General features: G+C 38.5%; 1 protein-coding gene across 2 annotated transcripts in view; it reads left to right on the plus strand.

The window, feature by feature from the left end:
- FAF1 (Fas associated factor 1) overlaps window positions 1-18,600 on the plus strand; it is a 499,974-nt gene that overhangs the window by 319,751 nt on the left and 161,623 nt on the right. For both annotated transcript variants that reach the window (XM_027537300.1, XM_027537301.1), the window contains exon 9: window positions 5,913-6,008. In XM_027537300.1, coding sequence (XP_027393101.1) covers window positions 5,913-6,008 — 96 coding nt within the window. The remainder of the gene's footprint in view (window positions 1-5,912; window positions 6,009-18,600) is intronic.

Raw genomic sequence — 18,600 nt, forward strand, 5'->3', positions numbered from 1 at the left:
CATGGCAAGACATAGATGAACTTTAAATGCATACAATCAGCCTTCCTGTCTGTGGATTTCAATATGCAGTTGTTTGAATCCACAGATGCTGAACCTGCAGATAAAATCGGGCTGACTATACTATGCCATTTTATATAAATAACTTGAGCAACATCTGTACTTTGCTTTCCATTTTATTGTACACCTAAAATTACTCTTTAAGAAAAAGTCTTAATAAATATATAACAAAATCCTTTGCCCATTCAACCCTTTCAACAAAACCCATTCAACAACATACCCATTTTAGCATAAAGATATGCAATGAGTGATACCAGTGATATTTTAGTCATAAAAACTGTACTTTTTTGTCAGTCTTCCCAATCCTTCAGTGTCCAGAAGATTATACACCCAGATTTGTGGCAGTTGTGTAGAATTAAATAATAAAATGAAGGTTTCTTGACTTTATTCTATGTTGAATTTTTGAACCCATTTTGAATCTCTTCATCTACCATGATGGAAGGTCAGAGAATTAAGTCTAACATAACCAGAAAAAACTGAATAAAGACTTGAAACAGATTTTGAAATGAGTCACAATCCTTCATTGTATTAGGTTAAAGCAATCTTGTGAGTGAAAGATTACCTTTATGTAGAGGTTAATTAATTATTATAATGTATGTATATCTAAATGTAAAATTTTAAACTATAAACTCAAACAAACCTGCAGCCATAATCTTTTTCTTTTCCCAGTTTCTTGCAAAATAAATACTCCAGTGATAATACTGATTTCACATCTGATTTCACATACATTATCTTTCTGGATCTTCATACCAACTCTGTGAGAGAGAGAGAACAGATTGTATTACCCTATCTTATAAATTAAGGACAGATTGTATTACATCATTTTCTAAGTAAGAACCCTGAAGTACAAAAATTCTAAGTGATTTTGCCCATTATCATTGGGCAACTTGAGTGCTTTAGCCAGCCTGGAACCTCAGCCTTCTAACTTCACATCTGTTATAAGTTTTTGTCATGAGTCATAGCAAAACTTTGGTGCTAACTTCTTGAAATAACTGAGTAATTTGTCCCTCCGAAGGGTCCCCAGCTCTACTGAGACTGCAGTAATTATCCTTTTTCTGTCTCTGTTCCTATGTAAATCTCCCCAACTGGTATATATGTTCCTTTAAAATAGACATAATGCCTTATGTTTAATCAGCACTGGGCACCTAGTAACTTAAAAATTCCTGACCCTTTAATTTCCTCAGTGCAGAGTGAGGCCTACCTGGTCACCTGTAGACTGAAGAGAAAGTACTGATCACTGTCTTCTTATCTTCAGGAATTATTAGTAGCTATGGGAAAAGTTGGTGGCTCAGTGATAAAGAATCTGCCTGCCAATGCAAGAGAGTCAGATTCTAACCTGTGTCAGGAAGATCCCCTGGAGAAGGAAATGGCAACCCACTCCAGTATTCTTGCCTGGAATATCTTATGGACAGAGGAACCTGGTGAGCTACAATCCATGGGTTTGCAAGAGTCAGACAAGACTTAGCGACTAAACAACAACAATGAAGAAGGTTAATGTTGATAACTGTGGAGACAAGCCCATTACAAAGCCAGTCCATTTGTAGTGCCAGGTACTTTTAGTGTGTGTCTTCCTCCAGTTCCTCCTAAAATATATCCTTTTTTGATTTACGATTGGACTGTATGCAGTGATAGTCACAGTGGAAGTTAATCACTATTTTTCTTCCCTCAGTCCTAAAAATAATGACTGTTGGAGTGATAAAAAGCTCTTTGGCTATTTCAATATAGTTTCAAAGCCATCTTTTTATCTTATCCTATTTAACCCTTTCAAGAGTCCATTGAAGTAGTTAGGGCAGGGATTACTCACCTCAATTAATAAAAGAGGAAACTCTAGCTTAGAATAGAGAAATGACTATTCCAAGATCAGGAGGCTGGGCAGTACTTAAATTGAGGTTTTTCTGCCTCCTCCAGGTCTCTTTCCATTACACTGCACTGCTTCTGATTGTCAGTGACATTTACCATCATTACTATTTCATTACCAGAGGATTTCAGAGTGGGGGAGGAGAACTTTTTTCAAATGGAAAAATGAAAGCAGTGTGGCTTGAAATTTAGCTTATGCTTCTTATCCAACTTAGCTTTGCTTTTATTTGTACTGAAATGAAATAAATTGAGCTAATTGTGATAATTATGTTGGTGGATAGAAATGACAGAATCAGTGAAGTTTTATTTGTTTGTTGTGTTAATCAGGTCTTCTAGCATTTGTAAAGTACACTGCCAAAATATCTAGATGCAAAAGCAAACAAACAAAAACCACTAATGAGGCTAAAAGAAAGATAACCATAATCAAAGATATGATTTTTGTATAATCCATATGACAGCATACACTGCACATGATTGAAACTATGTAGATATTTAGGTGACATTTATTTTTTCCATTCCATTATTTGTCTTCAGATAATTAGCCTAACTATAACACATGGTTGAAGTGTAGTTAGAACTAACCCACTATTAAGTCTGGTACTTATGAATTTGCAGATATTTGGGTTTCCTCATATGTCAGTTTAACTCACAGCTCCCCAAAAGTTACAGTGGATGTTTCCAGTGTGCTAATGGATACCCTATTTTATTTCTAATAATAATATAGAGACACTTTATATCATCATTACATTAAATATGTATCATTTTACTACCACCAAGGAAAAAATACATCTTTAGGCTATTCAGTGTTTGTGAGTTTCTTTTTATAGACAAATGTAACATGTACTCTTTCCATTCTATTGTTTTCCTCTGTTTCTTTGCATTGATCACTGAAGAAGGCTTTCTTATCTCTCCTTGCTATTCTTTGGAACTCTGCATTCAAATGGGTGTATCTTTCCTTTTCTCCTTTGCCTTTCGCTTCTCTTCTTTTCATAGCTATTTGTAAGGCTTCCTCAGACAGCCGTTTTGCCTTTTTGCATTTCTTTTTCTTTGGGATGATCTTGATCACTACTTCCTGTACAGTGTGATGAACCTCCCTCCATAGTTCTTCAGGCACTCTGTTATCAGATCTAATCCCTTGAATCTATTTGTCACTTCCACTGTATAATCATAAGGGATTTGATTTAGGTCATACCTGAATGGTCTAGTGGTTTTCCCTACTTCCTTCAGTTAAAGTCTGAATTTGGCAATAAGGAGTTGATGATCTGAGCCACAGTCATCTCTTAGTCTTGTTTTTGCAGACTATATAGAGCTTCTCCATCTTTGGCTACAAAGAATGTAATCAGTCTGATCTCAGTATTGACCATCTGGTGATGTCCATGTGTAGAGTCTTCTCTTGTGTTGTTGGAAGAGGGTGTTTGCTATGATCAACACGTTCTATTGGCAAAACTCTGTTAGCCTTTCCCCTGCTTTGTTTTGTACTCCAAGGCCAAATTTGCCTGTTACTCCAGGTATTTCTTGACTTCCTACTTTTGCATTTCAGTCCAGTACAGTGAAAAGGCCATCTTTTTTGGGTGTTAGTTCTAGGTCTTGTAGGTCTTCATAGAACCATTCTGTTTAAGAAAATTAGAGATACCAAGGGAGCTTTTCATGAAAAGATAGGCACAATAAGGACAGAAATGGTATGCACATAACAGAAGCAGGAAATATTAAGAAGAGGTTGCAAGAATACACAGAAGAACTGTACAAAAAAGATCTTCATGACCCAGATAATCACGATGGTGTGATCACTCAACTAGAGCCAGACATCCTGGAATGCGAAGTCAAATGGGCCTTCAGAAGCATCACTACGAACAAAGCTAGTGGAGGTGATGGAATTCCAGTTGAGCTATTTCAAATTCTAAAAGATAATGCTGTGAAAGTGCTGCACTCAGTATGCCAGCAAATTTGGAAAACTCACCAATGGCCACAGGACTAGAAAAAGTCAATTTTAATTCCAATCCCAAAGGAAGGCAATTCCAAAGAATGCTCAAACTACCACACAATTGCACTCATCTCACATGCTAGCAAAGTAATGCTCAAAATTCTCCAAGTGAGTCTTCAACAGTACGTGAACTGTGAACTTCCAGATGTTCAAGCTGGTTTTAGAAAAGGCAGAGGAACCAGGATCAAGTTTCCAACATCCACTGGATCGTCGAAAAAGCAAGAGAGTTCCAGAAAAACATCTACTTCTGCTTTATTGACTGTACCAAAGCCTTTGACTGTGTGGATCACAACAAACTGTGGAAAATTCTTAAGGAGATGGGCATACCAGACCACCTTACGTGCCTCCTGAGAAGTCTGTATGCAGGTCAAGAAGCAACAGTCAGAACTAGACATGGAACAACATACTGGTTCCAAATCAGGAAAGGAATACATCAAGGCTGTATATTGTCACCCTGCTTATTTAACTTATATGCAGATTACATCATGAGAGACGCTGGGCTGGATGAAGCACAAGCTGGAATCACGATTGCTGGGAGAAATATCAAGAACCTCAGATATGTAGAGGACACCACCTTATGGCAGAAAATGAAGAAGAACTTAAGAGACTCTTGATGAAAGTGAAAGAGGAGAGTGAAAAAGTTGGCTTAAAACTCAGCATTCAGAAAGCTAAGATCATGGCATCTGGTCCCATTACTTCATGGCAGATAGAGGGGAAACAGTGGAAACAGTGACAGACTATTTTTGGGGACTCCAAGATCACTGCAGATGGTGACTGCAGCCATGAAATGAAAATACTTACTCCTTGGAAGAAAAGTTATGACCAACCTAGACAGCTTATTAGAAAGCAGAGATATTACTTTGCCAACAAAGGTCCGTCTAGTCAAAGCTATGGTTTTTCTAGTAGTCATGTATAGGTGTGAGAGTTGGACTATAAAGAAAGCTGAGTGCTGAAGAATTGATGCTTTTGAACTGTGATGTTGGAGAAAACTCTTGAGAGTCCTTTGGACAGCAAGAAGATCCAACCAGTCCATCCTAAAGGAAATCAGTCCTGAATATTCATTGAAAGGATTGATGCCAAAGCTGAAACTCCAATACTTTGGCCACCTTATGCTAAGAACTGACTCACTGGAAAAGACCTTGATACTGGGAGAGATTGAAGGTGGGTGGAGAAGGGAATGATAGAGAATGAGACGGTTGGATGGCATCACCAACTCAAAGGACTTGAGTTTAAGTAAACTCCGGGAGTTGGTGATGGACAGGGAGGTTTGATGTGCTGCAGTTCATGAGGTCTCAAAGAGTCGGACACAACTGAGCAATGGAACTGAACTCGAACATGAACTGAACATGTTCTCATTTCCCTAAATTTAATTTAAATCTCAAAATAGTTATTTAATATCTGACCCACTATAAAATTCAATAGAAATTAATATATGTTAATTTCATTGGTTTGGCTAAACTTGGTTAGTGTTTTAGATCATAATGGCAATAAAACTAAATGTCTGTGCCAGGTACTGTGCTAGGTACTTTTTAAGTATTATAGACTCATCAGCTATAATGATCTGAACTTGTGGATTAATATTGATTTGATCATAAATGACATTGTTACATTGTATAGAAATGTTTTTTAATGCCTTCAGCAAACAGTCTTCTAGATACACTTTGAAACAAGATTATAGAGTATTGCCTTGGGAATTGAGAAATGGAGGTGTTATTCTCCTGCTCAGAAAAATAGCAGACATGGTAGGGTGGGGAGGTGTATATGATTAGCTTTATTTTAGGCTTGCTGCAGTTTCCTGAAGCGCCAGCCTATTGTATGATAAAAACTAGCCTTGACCAATGTGACATTTATATGTGGAAAAATTTCAGATTTGTAAAGCCTTCCTTTGAATGTAATGCCTAGACTACTAGAGTGAACTTTAATTTTGCTTCAGAAATAATAGAAAATGTCTAAATATAATTTTTTTGTAAAATATGACCTCATTTTGTTTACAAATGGTGGATTCTACATTTTGCAGATGTGTCTTGCTGAATCAGGGCTCTCTTATCCCTGCCATCGACTTACAGTGGGAAGAAGATCTTCACCTGCACAGACCCGGGAGCAGTCTGAAGAGGTAAGCATGTTTGCTAGCTTTTCATCAAACATAACGTCTGTCCTCCACTCACCTGCCCACTTCCTATTCTCTTTTATCTGCCACAGCAAAGAATAGGTAGAGTTAATGTAGCATGAATAACATTTCAGTAAATTCTTAAAGGCGGAAACTTTCCGAGCAAAATTATTGCTAATGTGCTTCTTCTTGTTCTATAAGTTTCATGTTTCAAACAGACAGAATTGGGGTGGATCAGCTGAAATGATTTTTACTTAGAATTGTCAGGCTAACAAAGGAATTTTTTAGTTGCTGACTGTATAGTAGACTACATTTATTAGAATTCATTCTGAAGGTCCTTTAACTCATTGAGCTGGATCACATTGTGTGTGCCAAACATTGTCCTCAATACTAGGGAACAAAGATGAATAACAATGTACCTATACCAAGGTGCTCAGAGTCAAAGGTGATACATTAGTAAACCAATAATAATGGCAAATGTAATAAATGCAGTGGCAGCAGTGCATTACAGGGTGCTGTAGAAACAAAGAGGAGCAAGGAGATTGAACATGTTTATATATGTGGTATGCCTGTATGTGTCTTTGCAGGTCTGAACTATTTAAAAGGCAGAATCTTTTCCTTGGGTACAATAGCGCTGTGTCCAGCCATGACTCGGGTATAAGGGAATGAGAAAGACAGCCTGGACATTGCAATTTATCAGTTTTAGAAGTATTTTGGGGGACTTACTGGTCGTCCAGTGGTTAAGACTCTGTGCTTCCAGTGCAATGGGGGCAGGTTCGATCTTTAGTTACCCCATGGGAGCTCTTAGTTTTGGCATGTGGTGTCTAATTCCCAGACCAGGAATCATACCCCAGGCTCCTTGAGTTGGAAGCATGGAGTCTTAGCCACTGGACCACCAGGGAAGTCCTTCAAAAGTTTAAATTAGTCCAGTAAAACCTTTTCCATTTACATTCTATACAAAATATGGTTGCAAATTTTTATTTAAGCTTAAATATTTTGGACATTTATTATGGAAGCTGCCACAAAACCTCTCCCACTATTCTCTGAATACGTAATTGCATCATTTAAATATGTAAAAGAGAAAAAGGGACTGAATAACTGAAGTTGTAATCTATGATCATCCTGTGAAAATGACAATTTGCTACTCAATTTTTGGAAATCCATAAGGAAGGAAGATTTTCCCCCCACTGTAAATACTACTATACTATTTCTTTAGGTTTCTAAAAATGTTAATTTCCTTTAAAGAGCCCACACCATTTTTTCTAACACTATCTCGCTAATTCCTCATGAAAGGAAAAATAATATTGAGTTTCACTGCTTGGCAGAAACTGCCAAAAACAATTTATTGAAATATTTCCTTTTATTGCTTGAGTATACTTTTAATGCCTAAAGTAAGTTATGGCTTCAACCCTTTAATGAATAAATCTGCTAATATTAGGAAGCCAACCAGCTCCATCCAGGATTCTTAATGATTTTATGATCTAAGAGGTGACAGTTACCTGTTTCATTTCATTTCCTTTTCTCACCCTCACCATTATATGTGTTATTTGGGCATTCCGTTCAGTGGAGTGTGTGGCTCAGCTGGTAAAGAATCTGCCCACTGTGCAGGAGACCTGGGTTCGATCCCTGGATTGGGAAGATCCCCTGGTGAAGGGAACAACAGCCCACTCTAGTATTCTGGCCTGGAGAATTCCACAGACTGTATAGTCTATTGGGTCACAAAGAGTCAGACATGAATGCGGGACTTCCACTTTCACTTTTCACTTTCAGTGGAAGGAATTCAATGCCATAAATTGAGGAAAAGCGTATTAGAGGGTGGCATACACTTTAGATTAATTAAGGAAGAAAGTAGAGTGGGGTTAGGGAGCTTTGTAAAACTAAGAGAGCCACAGCCTTGGGGATATCTTTAACTCTGATTTTCTGGAATGAGTCCATTATTTTTCCTTCCCTGGCTAAGTAAATATACCACTTCATCCAGTGGTGAGAAATGGGAAAGGAGCTGTGACTTGGTTTTTATGTTGTCATAGAATTATGAAACTGGAGCAATTTTTTATTTGACTTATACTTGCCCATCCATTTATTCCTCATTTATTTAAACATTTTTTCAATGTCTTCTACATGCCAAACATTAGGATCCCAGTCTTTGTGCTGGAAGAGCTCACACAAAATAATATCTGCATTTTATCTCTAATGGCAGGGTTCTGTCCTCATGAGGCAACTGGTTCCATTGTTGAGCATCTCTGTTGGTATCTGCTGCTGCTGCTGCTGCTGCTAAGTCACTTCAGTCGTGTCCGACTCTGTGCGACCCCATAGATGTCAGCCCACTAGGCTCCCCCATCCCTGGGATCCTCCAGGCAAGAACACTGGAGTGGGTTGCCATTTCCTTCTCCAATGCATGAAAGTGAAAAGTGAAAGTAAAGTTGCTCAGTCATGTCTGACTCCTAGCGACCCCATGGACTGCAGCCTACCAGGCTCCTCCATCCATGGGATTTTCCAGGCAAGAGTACTGGAGCGGGGTGCCATTGCCTTCTTTGCTGTTGTTATCTACCCTGTATTAAATCAGAAGCTATGACTGTGTAGAACTGTGTAGAACCCAGTGGTTCTACTTCTTTCCTCTTGTTTTAACCCTTCTTTTACATGACTTTGTGTGTTTCAAGATAATTACCACTTTGCTATTGACTGTCTTCAGCCTTTGCGTTAGGAAGAAGATATTTGAGACCAGTAGTTAAATTCAGGTTTTGAATTTTATGCATTGTACTTATGTGTTCTTTAACTGGCGGAATTTTCTTTCTTACATCGTCCTTCTAACCCTGCAAATATATTTTCCTTATAATTAATATTTTCTCATTTCTTCCCATCTTCCCCTTGTTCCTGAGCTCCCTTTCAATGCTTATGTGCATGCTAAGCTGCATCAGTAGTGTGACTCTTTTGCGACCCTGTGGACTGTAGCCCACAAGGCTCCCCTGTCCATGGGATTCTCCCAGCAAGAATACTGGAGTGAGTTGTCATGTCCTCCTCCAGGGGATCTTCCCTACCCAGAGATCGAACCCACATCTCCTATGTCTTCCACATTGGCAAATGGGGTCTTTACCACTAGTGCCACCTGGGGAGCCCCTCCCTTTCAACGACCTTTCCATATTTCTAGGTACCTTAGCTAGGTACCTATCTTTCCTCATCCCAGCTGCTTGGTTGGGACATTACAGGGACCCCTGGCTGGACCCAGGTTTTTTGAGAGTTGTCCAATCCTCAGTTGATAGTGTAAGAGTAGGAGGAATACTCCAAGAATAGCAACAACAAAAATAAAATCCCAAGTTTAAAATATAGTTAATGTGAAAACTATTGATTCGTAATTTCAGTTAAGCAGACATCTGTTGAATACTTACTGTGCTGATCAAATGAATATAAACTGAAATTTTCATATTATGTAATTAATGAGAAAGGTGAGATAAGCATAAGATACTAGAGAAACACACTTATGGGGAAAGGGGTGCTATAACTTTCAAGAATGTTTGTAGGCAAAAGCCTTGTCTGCCTTATCTACCTCTGTAGCTCTGCTGCTGCTGCTAAGTCGCTTCAGTCATGTCCGACTCTGTGCGACCCCATAGACAGCAGCCCACCAGGCTCCTCTGTCCCTAGGATTCTCCAGGCAAGAATACTGGACTGGGTTGCCATTTCCTTCTCCAATGCATGAAAGTGAAAGTGAAAGTGAAGTCGCTCAGTCGTGCCCAACTCTTAGTGACCCCATGGACTGCAGCCTACCAGGCTTCTCTGTCCATGGGATTCTCCAGGCAAGAGTATTGGAGTGGGGTGCCATTGCCAACACCTAGTAAAGCTCCTGGTATATACCAGCCACAGAATAAATACTTTGTGAATGAATATTTTTAAAAAAAAGAAGAAGAGGGGGAACTAGAGCAATTTATATCCATATCAAATGAAAATGAAAAGAATGAGTCACAGCCAAATGAAGAAACATGGATTAGTATTCCATTTGGAGGAAATCGCATGATTTGATACAGTGAATGGGGAGACCTAAGTGCAGTTTGGTATTCATGCAAAATAAAGTGGGAGACAAAGAAAGATAAGAGATGAGACAAAGGTGAATAGGTTTTTATATCTCAAGTTGGAAACTGGAACTCTGGGGAGCCAGAAGACTTTTAAGTGGAGGGTGATTTTTTTTTTTTTTCTCCCAAATGGACATTTTAGAGAAAAACATTTTGACTGCTGTGCAGAGGCTAGATGTAAGGGAAGCAAGACTAGAGACAGAGAAATCAGATATGAATCTGTTGTACTAGTATAGGCAGAAGATAATGAGATCCTAAACTAGCACATCACTAGTCAAAAAAGAGAAGGAAATAGATTCAGGATATATTTTGGAAGGAAAATCAGTAGGACTGGTGACAGACAGGATCTGTGGGAGAAGAAAGAGGGAGAGGGTAAGAATACCTAGATTTTGGCTTAATTGGCAGAAAAGATTTATTCAGTAGTTATTCAGTGAATTCTGATTACATCTTTACCCCTGACACTGGCATAAGTGTTAGGAATATGGCTATAAACAAAAACAGTCTTTCCATAAAGGAGCTTGTTCCTAACTAAATGAAATTGAATGCACATAATTGCCCAAAATTTGTGTTTCAGTTTTTTTTTTAATGTATATATTTTATTGAAGTATAGTTGACTTACAGTGTTTCAGGTGCTCATCAAGGTGATTCAGTTAATACAAATACACATATATTATTTTTGAAAATTTTTTCCATCATAAGTTACTATAAGATATTGACTATAGTTCCCTATGCTATACAGTAAACCTTTGTTTCTTGTTGCATATCTATTTTTTAATAAGAAATATAGCATTCTATTCATACTAAGCCAAACAAGTACAACCAAAATGTCATAATTTTTTTAGTTAGGCAAAAATTCATAAGCTTTCTAAAATATGTATATATATTATACATATTTATATATGTGTGTGTGTGTGTGTGTGTACAAAAGCTTTTATAATACATTTGATAAAGCCTTGAAGAAGAACATCAAAAAAAAGATGGAGAAATTGGAGAACATAAACTAAATGAGAGGAAACACTGAATATGAAATAGAAAAAGTGAAACAAACTAGATAAAAGTAAAAGATCATCATATAGTCCAGTTATTTTTAAACATGACTGCTCATTAGAAACATAAATACGGAGCTCTGGAGAAAAAGCAATACCTAAGCATTTGTATTTTTCAAAAAATTTCAAGATAATTCTGATATGCATCTGGATTTTAAAAAGTGATTACAGGTTTGTCTATTAGATCCTAGTTTATTCTAGTTTAGGTGATATAGAGTTCTATTATTTTTCTGTTGACCAATCATGGTACAATGGTATTACATGAGTAATAGTTACAGAATCACAGTAGTAAAACATGTTTATCAGTTTTCACAATCTATAGCCAGACAAAAAATAAAAGTCAATTACAATTGCAAGCAAGCAAACAAAATTAGCTTAACAGTATAAAATAATTACATACAGTTTGGGCAGATCAAGCAGAGTGATGTGGTAAGTGGAAGTGCATACATCCACATGTTTTCTTTCACCCAGTCATTTAATCCATTTACATTTAAAGTAATTATTGATATGAATGGTCCTATTACCATTTTCTTAATTGTTTTGGGTTTATTTGCTGTAGGTCTTTTCCTTCTCTTGTGTTTCCTGGCTAAAGAAGTTCATTTAGCATTTGTTGTAAAGCTGGTTTGGTGGTGCTGAATTCTCTTAACTTCTGCTTGTCTGGAAAGCTTTTGATTTCTCCATCAACTCTGAAGGAGAATCTTGCTGGGTAGAATATTCTTGATTGTAGGTTCTTCCCTTTCATCATTTTAAATATATCTTGCCATTCCTTTCTGGCTTGTAGAGTTTCTATTGAGAAATCAGCTGATAGCCTGATGGGAGTTCCCTCTTATGTTATTTGTCATTTTTCCCTTGTTGCTTTTAATATTTTATCACTGTCTTTAATTCTTATCAGATTGACTACTATGCGTCTAAGTCTGTTTCTCCTTGGGTTTATCCTTCCTGGGACTCTCTGCTTCCTGAACTTGGTTAACTATTTCCTTTCCCATGTTTGGGAAGTTTTCAGCTATTATCTCTTCAAGTATTTTCTCATGTCCTTTCTCTCTCTCTTCTCCTGCTGGGAGCCCTATAATGCAATAATTGATGCATTTAATGCTGTCCCAGAGGTCTCTTAGGCTGTCTTCATTTTTTTTTCCCCATTCTTTTTTCTATATTCTTTTCTGTGGCGATTATTTCCACCATTCTGTCCTCCAGGCCATTTATCTGTTCTGCCTCAGTTATTCTGCTCTTGATTCCTTCTAGCCTATTATTCATCTGTTTGTTCTTTAGTTCTTGTAGGTCTTTGTTAAACATTTCTTGAATCTTCTCAATCTTTGCCTCCTTCTTTTCCCGAGATCCCGGATCATCTCCCCTATCATTATTCTGAATTCTTATTCTGAGTTCTGTCTCCACTTCATTTAGTTGTTTTTCTGGAATTTTATTTTGTCCCTTCATCTGGGACTTAACTTTCTACTTTGTCATCGTAATTAACTTTCTGTGATATGTTTTTTGTTTTAGCCACTGTGAGACTGTGTGTCTTCTGTCTGCCTTCTGATGGATGAGTCTAAGTAGCTTGTGTGAGCTTTTTGATTAGAGGGACTTGCTCTGGTAGACAGGGCCTTGCTTAGTAAAGCTTTAATCCAACTATCTGCTGATGGGTGGGGGTTGCACTCCCTTCCTGGTAGTTGTTTGACCCAGCCCTGTACAGGCTCTAGGTTGCTCCACCAGGAACCACAACCACCATGGAGAACAGTGTGGAGATTCCTTAAAAAACTGGAAATAGAACTGCCTTATGACGCAGCAATCCCACTGCTGGGCATATACACTGAGGAAACCAGAACTGAAAGAGACACGTGTACCCCAATGTTCATCGCAGCACTGTTTATAATAGCCAGGACATGGAAGCAACCTAGATGTCCATCAGCAGATGAATGGATAAGAAAGCGGTGGTACATATACACAATGGAGTATTACTCAGCCATTAAAAAGAATGCATTTGAATCAGTTCTAATGAGGTGGATGAAACTGGAGCATATTATACAGAGTGAAGTAAGCCAGAAAGAAAAACACCAATACAGTATACTAACACATGTATATGGAATTTAGAAAGATGGTAACAATAACCCTGTATATGAGACAGCAAAAGAGACACTGATGTATAGAACAGTCTTTTGGACTCTGTGGGAGAGGGAGAGGGTAGGATGATTTGGGAGAATGGCATTGAAACATGTATAATATCATATATGAAATGAGTCGCCAGTCCAGGTTTGATGCACGATACTGGATGCTTGGGCCTGGTGCAATGGGACAACCCAGAGGGATGGGATGGGGAGGGAGGAGGGAAGAGGGTTCAGAATGGGGAACACGTGTATACCTGTGGAGGATTCATGTTGATATACAGCAAAACCAGTACAATATTGTAAAGTTAAAAAAAAAAATCCATCTAAGTTGACCCAGCCCTGGTGTTATGGGCTCTATGGTAAGGTTAATGGCAAACTCCAAGAAAGTTTATGTCAAGGGGACCTTCCAGTACCTGTCCCTATGTGTTGAGCCCCTGCCAACCCACAGCTCCACAGGAGGCCCTCCAACACTAGCAGGTAGTTTTGGTTCAGCCTCCTGTGGGGTCACAACTCCTTTCCTCTGGGTCTTGGTGTGTGCACAATTTTGTTTATGCCTCCCCTCCAGGACTGGAGTCTCTGTTTCCCTCAGTCCTCTGGAAGGCCTATAATCAAATCCTGTTGGCCTTCAAGGCCAAATTCCTTGGGGGTTCCCAGTTCCTTTGTTGGATCCCCAAGCTGGGAAGCCTGGGAAGGTTCTGTGAAAGTTCAGAACCTTCACAATAGTGCAAGAGCTTCTTTGGTATTACTGTTCTCTAGTCTATGGATCAGCCACCTGGCGGGTATGGGGTTAGATTTTATCGTGATTATGCCCCTCTTACCATCTCACTGTGGCTTCTTCCTTGCCTTTGGACATGTGGTATCTTTTTTGGTGGGTTCCAGTGTCCTTCTGCCAGTGGTTGTTCAACAGCTAGTTGCAGTTTTGATGCTCTTGCAGGAGGAGATGTGCACATGTCCTTCTACTCCGCCATCTTAAACTGGCTCTTTAGTCACATTTTGATCTCTGCATACAACTGAAATGCCTAAATGAAAAAGTTTCAACCAGACACACTGGTTTTTATTAAAACAAAGTCTCTTTCTTATTTTCCTCACTCCCAGGGCAAGACAATTACTTAAAAACTTAGCGTATGGTAGCTGCCTCGGGCTCCAGAGGTGGCTGGGCGTCACAGTAGGACTGGGCGGCCAGGTGGGAGGTGAGGGAGGGGGCTCAAATAAGACAAAATCTGTTTATTCCAGTCATTGAGGGACCTGCTGTTCTTTGAAACTGTCCCAGTTGATCTGATACATCAAGATGTTTATGATCCTTTTGACTGTTCAAATTAGGGTATTTTATATCAGCATCAGATTTTTTTACCCTAATTTGTCAGCTGAAATGTTTGTTGTTAAGAGTCTATATTCTGCCTATTATCTTGATCCTACTCCAACTAGCCTCTCCGTACAACATGGGAAGGGTAAGGACTCACTCTTGCATTTTTAATCCCCTATCTATTGGTTCCTTCTCTTCATTCTAAATATTTATATATATTATATATATAATATATATACTCTCATCCTAAATATGTATATAATATATAAATACATATGCATTATATAAAAATATATATTATGTTTTATTTATATTATTGTATTATAAATATATATATTACATATATACCCACTCCAGTGTTCTTGCCTGGAGAATCCCAGGGATGGAGGAGCCTGGTGGGCTGCCGTCTATGGGGTCACACAGAGTCTGACACGACTGAAGCCACTTAGCAGCGGCAGCGGCAGCAGCATTACATATATATATTCTGTTCCTTCAAATTTAGCTTCCCCCTAAAGCTTTAACTCATCTGTTCTTTTATTCACAGCCAAGCTTCGTAATCTGTACTAAATGACTCTATTTCTTCATTGTTTGTTTTATTAATTCACTACAGCATGGCTTCTTTCTGTTATGTGACTAAAATTGAATTTAACTGTTAGAGTCAGATAATAGTCTTTGGGAGATCGTTTAAGATGGTGGATCCTGAGCTTACCTCTCTCACAAGCACACCAAAATCACAACTGTATGCAGAACAACCATCAATGAAAAAAAGTAGAACCTATCAGAAAAGATCTCCTCCAACTAAAGACATAAAGGAACTAAAATGAGATGGGTAGGAGGGGCAGATTCATGACATAATCAAGTCTCATAGCCCCAAGTCACAAACTGGAGAATAATTATATTGCAGAGGCTCTCATAGGACTGAGAGGTCTGAGCCCCGTGTTGGGGTCCCCAGGCCAGGGGTCCTGGCATTATATATTTGTGTGTATATGTATTAATATGTATAGTATTTTACATATGCACACGTGTGTGTGCTCACATACACAATGGAATACCTCTCAGCCATAGTAAGGAATGAAATTTTGCCATTTCCAGCAGCATGGATGGCCTTGGAAGTTATTGTGTTAAATGAAATAAGACAGAGAAAGACTAATACTATGTGATATCACTTATGTCTGTATTCTGAAAAACACAACAAACTAGTAAATATAACAAAAAAGAAGCAGACTTACAGATAAAGAGAACAAACTAGTGGTTACCAGTGGGGAGAGGGCAATGAAAGTTGCTCACCCGTTTCTGACTCTTTGCGACCCCATAGACTATACAGTCTCCTTTCCCTTCGGGAAGAGGGAAGTGAGAGCCAGAATACAGGTAGCTGACTAAGAGGTGAAACTAGGTTGGTGCAAATGTAATTCTGGTTTTGGACCATGAATTTTAAGTCATTATAACTAGGCTCAAACACATCTTTATTAATCAAAATAAGAACCATTACAATCAACACACTTTTGCCAGTGAGAAATAAGTTTATTCCTGTCACATAAAAATCCATGCTTCAGTATTTGACGAACTCTTAGAAAGCATTTTCTGCCTCCTGCTGGCTGTGGAAATATTTTCCCTGCAAAAAGTTGTTGAGATGCTTGAAGAAGTGGTAGTCAGTTGGTGAGAGATCAGGTGAATATGGTGGACGAGCCAATACTTCTTAGCCTAATTCGTTCAGCTTTTGAAGTGTTGATTATGCAACATACGGTCAGGTGTTGTTGTGGAGAAGAATCGGGTCCCTTCTGTTGACCAATGCTGTATGCAGGCATTGCAGTTTTCGGTGAATCTCATGGATTTGCTGAGCATACTTCTCAGATGTAATGGTTTCTCTGGGATTACGAAGATTGTAGTGGATCAGAAGGGCAGCAGACAGAGACCATGACCTTTCTTTGGTGCAAGTTTGGCTTTGGGAAGTGCTTTGGAGCTTCTCAGTCCAGTTAATGAGCTGACTGTCACCAGTTGTTATATAAAATACACTTTTCGTCACAGGTCACAATCTGATTGAAAAATCGTTCATTGTTGCATAGAGTAAGAGAGACAACACTTCAAAATGACAATTTTTTTCATTTGCAGTCAGCTTATGGGACACCCACTTATTGACCTTTTTCACCTTTCCAATTTGCTTCAAATGACAAATGACCTTAGAATGGTCTATGTTGAGTTCTTTAGCAGCTTCTCATTTAGTTGTGAAGAGGATCAGCTTCGATGATCCTCTCAGTTGGTCGTTGTCAACTTCCGATGGCCAGCCACTACATTCTTTGTCTTCAAGGCTTTTGTCTCCTTTACAAAACTGTTTGAACCACCACTGCACTGTACATTCATTAGCAATTCCTGGGCCAAATGCGTTGTTGATGTTGTGAGTTATCTCTGGTGCTTTATGACCCAATTTGAACTCAAATAAGAAAATCACTCAAATTTGCTTTTTGTCTAACATCATTTCCATAGTCTAAAATGCATATAAAATAAACAAAAAGTAATAATTCATTAGCAAGACAGATAAAGCAAGAAATGCACATTAAAATGATGTATAACATAATCACACTTATTTAAGAACATATTCATTCCAGTATCAAATGGCAAAGTTCAGCAGTGCTAAACCAAAATTACTTTTGCACCAACCTAATACATTCTCGGAGAAGGCAATGGCAACCTACTCCAGTACAATCCCGTGGACAGAGGGGCCTAATGGGCTGCAGTCCATGTGGTCGCTAGGAGTCAGACACGACTGAGCGACTTCACTTTATTTTTTCACTTTCATGCATTGGAGCAGGAAATGGCAACCCACTCCAGTGTTTTTGCCTGGAGAATCCCAGGGACGGGGGAGCCTGGTGGGCTGCCGTCTATGGGGTTGCACAGAGTCAGACACGACTGAAACGGCTTAGCAGCAGCAGCAACAACAATACATTCTACTAAAACTCTCCATAAATACTTTAATTCCTGATGAAGTTCTTCAACAAATTACCACAGAGATTTTACTTGAATATGTCCAGTGATCGGGAACTCATATTCAGAAAGGCAGTTTTCTTTTCAGAAATTAAATTACTTTTGCACCAACCTAATACTATGTATAAAATAAGCTACAAAGATATATTATACAACACTGGGAATATAGGCAATATTTTACAAATATAAATAGAATATGCTGCTGCTAAGTCACTTCAGTCGTGTCCGACTCTGTGTGACCCCATAGACTGCAGCCCACCAGGCTCCCCCGTCTCTGGGATTCCCCAGGCAGGAACACTGGAGTGGGTTGCCATTTCCTCCTCCAATGCATGAAAGTGAAAAGTGAAAGTGAAGTCGCTCAGGCGTGTCCGACCCTCAGCAACCCCATGGACTGCAGCCCTCCAGGCTCCTCCATAAATGGGATTTTCAGGCAGGAGTACTGGAGTGGGGTGCCATTGCCTTCTCCGAAATAGAATATAACCTTTAATAATTGTGAACCACTATATTGTACACCTGTAACTTTTATAATACTGTACATAAACTATATTTAAATAAAAAAACAGTTTGGGACAGAAAAAAGTAGATTTTATAAAATGCCATACTACACCATATCTTTTCATTTTCACAGCCACCTTTGTGTCAATATAAGTCACCCTCTGCCCTAGTGATGTAATGATGCTTGCCTAGAGTCATATAGAAAATGGCAAAATATTCAACACCTATTCTTTTGTTTATAAATTCAGGATCCTTTATCCTTTTTTTTTTTTTGGTCATACCATAACTGCCTTTTACTTAATTCTCATCCTTCTGAATCTGTTTACATTTCTTGTCTTCATTGAGATTTCCTCAGATCTTACGTCTCGGATTCTTTCTCTTAATTGTCTTCCTAATCTTTGATAGTTTTCACTTCATCTCTTTTTCTTCACCAGTTGAAATATATTCTATAAACTTTTATCCCTATTGTTGTTCTTTTTTTTTATTTTTTACCTGAATGATCTTATTCATTTCTATAACCTCAGCTATTATTTATCTGCTGATTATTTCCAGATCTAAATCTTTTCTGGACCTCTTTCTTGAGCTCCTAAAAAGATTTTTTTTCAAGTTGCCTATTAG

This window comes from Bos indicus x Bos taurus, chromosome 3, assembly GCF_003369695.1.
Source record: "Bos indicus x Bos taurus breed Angus x Brahman F1 hybrid chromosome 3, Bos_hybrid_MaternalHap_v2.0, whole genome shotgun sequence".
Lineage (NCBI taxonomy): Eukaryota > Metazoa > Chordata > Mammalia > Artiodactyla > Bovidae > Bos > Bos indicus x Bos taurus.